Source organism: Pristiophorus japonicus, unplaced genomic scaffold (genome assembly GCF_044704955.1).
Source record: "Pristiophorus japonicus isolate sPriJap1 unplaced genomic scaffold, sPriJap1.hap1 HAP1_SCAFFOLD_42, whole genome shotgun sequence".
In the NCBI taxonomy this organism is placed as follows: domain Eukaryota; kingdom Metazoa; phylum Chordata; class Chondrichthyes; family Pristiophoridae; genus Pristiophorus; species Pristiophorus japonicus.
The window spans coordinates 2059571-2066183 of NW_027254090.1; the positions used below are offsets into that span (position 1 = coordinate 2059571).

The 6613-nt window shown below is 43.9% G+C and overlaps 1 protein-coding gene across 1 annotated transcript; it reads right to left on the reverse strand.

Annotated features, from left to right (window-relative positions):
- Nucleotides 1-687: 687 nt before the first annotated feature.
- LOC139250757 (probable G-protein coupled receptor 139) lies at nucleotides 688-6328 on the reverse strand (the record flags this gene model as incomplete). The annotated part of the gene is made up of 2 exons (XM_070873119.1): nucleotides 688-1589; nucleotides 6250-6328. Coding segments are annotated over 2 exons (981 nt in total), but the record flags the coding sequence as incomplete, so codon positions are not given.
- Nucleotides 6329-6613: the final 285 nt, after the last annotated feature.

Consider the following 6613-nt stretch of genomic DNA (forward strand, 5'->3'; position numbering starts at 1 on the left):
TGAGAGAGTGCAGCGAAGTTTCACCAGACTGATTCCCGGGATGCCATAGCTGGCCAATGAGATGAGATTGGATGCACTGGGCCTGTATTCACTGGAGTTTAAATGAATGTGAGGGGACCTCTTCGAAACATATAAAATTCTGACGGGACTGGATATTTTAGATATAGAAAGAATGCTCCCAATGTTGCGGAAGTCCAAAGCTACTGGTCACAGTCTAAGGATAATGCTTAAGACAATTAGGTCCGAGATAAGGCGAAACCTTTTCACTCAGAGAGTTGTGAACCTGGGGAATTCACTACCACAGAGAGTTGTTGAAGCCAATTCGTTAAATATATTCAAAATATGGCCCTTACGGATGGATCAATGGGTATGGAGAGAAAGCAGGAACGGGGTACTGAGGTGAACGATCAGTCATGATCTTATTGAATGGTGGTGCAGTCTCGAAAGGCGGACTGGCCTGCTCCTGCACCTATTTTCTATGATTCTATGTTTCTATATTTCGTGGCACTGCCTATGATGCTGATGGTGATTCACCCGGACTGCAGGCCCCTCACAGGGCGCCCGTTGTCCTCAGTTTGTGAGTGAGAGTGTTATTATTCACGCGAATCACTGGCCACGCGGGGGAGAGCAGCTCGCTCACAATATCAGGACACAGGGAGTCTGATGCAGGAACGTTTCTGCATCCTCTCATCGTTTAATTAATTTCAGAATCAGTGTGAAGGGATATTTCCCTACATTCTTCAACTGCTGTCTGAACTTAGTCTGGGTCACGGCATAAATTGCCGTGTTTGTGCAGCAACTCAGCAGCTGCAGCATTATTCCAACGTCCATTACATAAATAGGTATATATACAGAATCATACCCCAAAAAGTACATGTGGGTCCAGATAGAATTCACCATAAGCACCGCCCACAACAGGATGAAATTGCCGGAGATAACAAACAGTAAAATGATGGAATTCCTGCGGCTCGCCATCTCTGGGTCACTGAGACACTCCCCACTGCTGGCACCCAGGAGTTGCCTGCGGGCTCTGCTGGCCAATATAATATGCCTGGCGGTGACAGTATTGAGCAGCAGAATCAGAGCAAATGGGATACATGGGGTGAGAATATAATGAAGGAATGTGATTGCTCCCCAGACCGGTGAATTCAGAACATCTTCTGTTATATAGCAAAACCAGGGCATGTTGTCAAGTATATAGAAACCTGTCAACATAAAATACCAGAAAATGTTCTTGAACCCGCTCAGCAAAGTCACGGTTCCCAGAACCACAGCCGCCGTTCTCTCGGTGCAATATTTAGTTTTCAGTTTCTGGCAACAAATGGCCACAAAGCGATCAAAGGTGAAACTGACGGTGAACCAGACAGAACAATCTGTGGCTGCGTGAAGTAAGACGGCGTGAATATTACACACATGGATGGACCGCACGAAATGGAGCTCTTTCTGGTAAAGAATCGGAATGTGCCTCAGTATCAGGTCGAGGATAATGACCAGGAGATCTGTCACTGCCATGGCCACCAGATAGCGAGTGACACATCTGGAGAGACCGCACTTTCCACGAGGCAGGATCACAATCGTCAGGATGTTAACTGTCAGGTAGGGAAATAAACAGTTAAATTAAACGTTAATTTGGGAGCAAGGAATAGACTCCAAACTAAAATAATTAACAATCTTTAAAAAGTAAATCACCAACTAAATTCATTTATCAGCACGAAATCAGACGATCCATCCCTCAGTCAATGAGCCGCCAAATGCTTATGTAACATCATCATCATATGCAGCCCCTCGAAAGCGAGAAAGACTTGCTTCCACGATAAAAGTGAGTTATCAGGTGACTTGAACAATCCAACATGGTAATTACAGTCTCTGTCACAGGCGGGACAGAGAGTGGTTGAAGAAAAGGGTGGGTGGGGAGTCTGGTTTGCCGCACGCTCATTCCGCAGCCCTCGCTTGGTTTCTACATGTTCTCGGCGACGACTCGAGGTGATCAGCGCCCTTCCGGATGCAGTTTCTCCACTTCAGGTGATCTTTGGCTTGGAACTACCATGTTTCGGTGGGAATGTTTAGTTTTAATATGAAGGCTTTGAGGGTGTCCTTGAAAAAAGCATTTGAAGTATTTGAACACAAATGGAAGAGATCAATTGTTGTAGCTTTTCACCTGTTGGTTTCCACTTGTGCAGAGAATATTAGACGAGAAAATATGATAGTTTGTTCATATTCTAAGTACCTAAGTTACAATCAGCCGGGGTTGTTTATCCTGAAATACAACTATTTTTGATTTAAACTAGATATGAATTGCTCCCTCATTATAGAAACATAGAAAATATAGAAAATAGTTGCAGGATTAGGCCATTCGGCCCTTCGAGCCTGCACCGCCATTCATTGAGTTCATGGCTGAACATACAACTTCAGTACCCCATTCCTGCTTTCTCGCCATACCCCTTGATCCCCCTGGTAGTAAGTACTGTATCTAACTCCTTTTTGAATATATTTAGTGAATTGGCCTCAACAACTTTCTGTGGTAGAGAATTCCACATGTTCACCACCCTCTGTGCGAAGTTTCTCCTCATCTCAGTCCAAAATGGCTTACCCCTTATCCTTAGTCTGTGACCCCTGGTTTTGGATTTCAGCAACATTGGCAACATTCTTCCTGCATCTAACCTGTTTAAACCCGTCAGAATTGTATACGTTTCTGTGAGATCCCATCTCATTCTTCTGACTCCAGTGAATACAAGCCCAATTGATCCAGTCTTTCATCATATGTCAGATCCACCATCGCGGGAATCAGTCTGGTGAACCTTCGCTGCACTCCCTCAATAGCAAGAATGTCCTTCCTCACGTTAGGAGACCAAAACTGCACACAATACTCCAGGTGTGGTCTCACCAAGGCCCTGGACAACTGCAGCAATACCTCCCAGCCCCTGTACTCAAATTTCCTCGCTATTAAGGCCAACATGCCATTTGCTGTACCTGCATTCCAACCTTCAATGACTGAAGTACCATGACACCCAGGTCTCGTTGCACCTCCCCTTTTCCTAATCTGTCACCATTCAGACAATAGGCTGTCTCTCTGTTTTTACCACCAAAGTGGATAACCTCACATTTATCTACATTATACTTCATCTGCCATGCATTTGCCCACTCGCCTAACCTATCCAAGTTACTCTGCAGCCTCATAGCATCCTCTTCGCTCTTCACACTGGCACCCAACTTAGTGTCATACGCAAATTTGGAGATTCTACATTTAATCCGCTCGTCCAAATCATTAATGTACAATGTATACAGCTGGGGCCCCTGCACAGAACCTTGTAAGTACCCCACTAGTCACTGACTTCCATTCTGAAAAGTAGCCATTTACTCCTACACTTTGCTTCCTGTCTGACAGCCAGTTCCCAATCCATGTCAGCACACTAACCCCAATCCCATGTGCTTTAACTTTGCACATTAATCTCTTGTGTGGGACCTTGTCGAAAGCCTTCTGAAAGTCCAAATATACCACATCAACTGGTTCTCCCTTGTCCACTCTACTGGAAACATCCTCAAAAAATTCCAGAAGATTTGTCAAGCATGATTTCCCTTTCAGAAATCCATGCTGACTTGGAACTATCATGCCACCTCTTTCCAAATGCGCTGCTATGATATAAATGTGCAATAAAACCGATAACTGGAATGATATTACACTTTTACCATTGAAGAAGCGAATTAAATCTGGTTGCCGGTGTTGTTGATGCAATTCAGTCCCTCCGGCAGCCACCTCTCGTGGAAGGCCGCGAACGTTCCGGTGGACACCGCGTGCTCCATCTCAAGGGACACCTTGGCTTGAACGTATCCGCGGAAGAGAGGTAGGCAGCCGGGCTGAACGATCCTCTCGACCGCCCGCTGCCTGGACCAGCTGATGCTCCGCTTGGCCATATCCCGGAGCAGTCCGACGAGGAGGCCTTCTGACCTCCCGCTCCCCCTCCGCACGAGGGGCCCAAATATCAGAAGTGTTCAGCCGGAGGCAACAGATATATCTACTCTGTTTGTCGCTGAGAGACCGACTGAACTGTGACAGATCGTCATGGGACCAAATTGCAAATTCAAAATAAAGATTGGAAATAAATGAATGAAATCTGGCTGAACGAACATTTTGTTTGTGAATGTTAATGACGCTTGTAATCCTGTTCCACCCATTAGAAGCACTGACATTAATGCAGAACTTGAGATGGTAACAAAGGAGACACTGACTGGAACTAAATGATCAGCGGATATTTACCCGCCTGTAACATAGCGTGGACAGAACAGAGCGAACAGAGTTTCGCTTCCTCTGTTCAACTCCAAGTGAGAACAAAAGACGAGAAATTGGCTGATAAAATGAAGGAATGAAATAATAAAAAATGGACTGCCTCTTATATGATTTCTGAATTATTGCATCACAGAAAATAACGGTAAAACATTCACAATAAATAAATATTCATGAACCTCAGGATCTCTGAGATGATTCCAGTGATGCGATGATGCGACTTCCCAGAGAGGGCTCCCACCTCGCTCCAGGAGTTCACACCAACATCTGCCTAGATTACACTGCTCCCTCCCTCAGTCTAGATATTTAATGACCAGGTTCGCCTACATTACACTACTCCCACCTCTGTCGAGAAATTTCATTCCCAGGTTCGCCTAACTTCCAGTGCTCTCACGTCGGTCCAGGGATTTCATTCCGAGAGCCAAAAACATTACTCCGCTCCCGCCTCTGTGATTGGACCTGACTCTTTGGAATGAACATATGATCTTGGCCGCAACTCCGCTTCCGTGCCCTTCTCCCTTAACTCCCTTCTCGTTTAAAACTCAGTCTATCTCCATTGAATAAGATTCAATGAAGCTGCCTCCACAGCTTTCTGTCGAAGAGAATTCCAAAGATTCACGCCCACCTGAGAGAATAAATTGCTTCTTATTTGTGATATAAATGGGCGATCCCTTATTCTGAACCTATGGCCACTGGTTCTAGATTTCTCCCACTAGAGGAAACATCATCTCTGCGTCTACCCCATCAAGCCCCTATAGAATCTTACACATTTCAATACGATCACCTCGTAGTTTTCTAAACTCCAATGTATACACGCCCAACCTGCTCAACCTTTATTCTTATGACAATATATTCATCCCAGTAATCAACGTCGTGAACCTTCTCTGAACTGCCTCCAATGCAAGTAAATCCTTCTTTCACTAAAGTGACCAAATCTGTACAGAATACTCCAGCTGTAGTCTTATCGACAACCTGTATATTTGTAGCAGGACTTCTATATTCTGTCCCACTTGAAATAAAGCCAGACATTCTTCTGCCTTTTCTAATTGCTAGCTGTACCTACATGCTAACCTTCTGTGTTTTATGTACAAGAACACCCAGATCAATCTGGACCACAGCAATTTGGTATCTCTCCCCATTTAATGATAATTTGCTTATTTGTATTTCATAACAAAGAAGATAGCGTCACATTTTCCACATTATACCCCATCTGCCATTGTTGTGGCCCACCCACTTAGACTATCTATATGCTTTTGCAGATTTTTTGCGTCCTCCTCACAACATGCTTTCACACTTATCTTTGTATTATCAGTGCTTGGATGCTGGTACAACTGGACAGTTCCATTGGGCGGGCCACATCATCCGGATGCTTGACACAAGACTCGCAAGCAAGCGCTCTACTCGGAACTCTTGAGGCGAAGGAATGAGGTGACCAGTATTATGGAGATGATAATGGGCAGAACCAGTAATTCAGAGGAGAAGAGGTCAGAACTGAACTCAGGGAAAAAACAGAATGCCGAATTTGTGAACAATCTCGTTCAGCCTCAGACATTGGCCGCAGAGGGGACTGAGTCAGTAGATATACAATGTGACGAAGACTTCCAAAGAATTAAGTGACATACTCAGTAATACAGTGAAATATAGAGTAGAGTTATAATTGTTGGATATAGAGACTTACCAGGAACACCAACTACAGGAAAGATTGTGGAATATATTAAAATATCACTCGTACAATTAACAACGTATGCATAGTTTACAGCTGTATGAAGAGATTTCCCAGGAACAACAACTGCATCAAAGATGAGAAAGCAATTTACAAGTCTTGTAATACAGCGAAATTTGGTTGCAGAGTTAATAGTTGGATACAGAGACTACCAGGAAAAACAATTGCAGCAAGGAGGGGAGAGTAAAATATAAGATCAGTAATACATTGAACCATGATTACTGGAATAATTAGATAGACTTACCAGTAAAACCAACACCAGCAAGGACGGGAAAGTAAATGTATTGAATAATACGAAATGCATAACGGATTCGCAATAACAATGATAATTCCTCATAATGTGCAACAAGAAAGTTAAAATACAAGATGAAACTCCTGCCATTTGTTGTAACATTCCAATCCATTATTTTCTGATTCTGATACATTGTTGTATCATTCCAATCTACTGTTCTCAGATTCCGACTCGCTCTCTGTGGAGCAGTGCGATGATCGCTGTTCGTGCCAGAGGTGATGTATTCACTGTGACAATGGGGTAACACTTTGAAAGGAGTGCCTTATCAATATGAGCGAGAATGACTCCAGAGACACAATTCGGTAAATAGAGACTT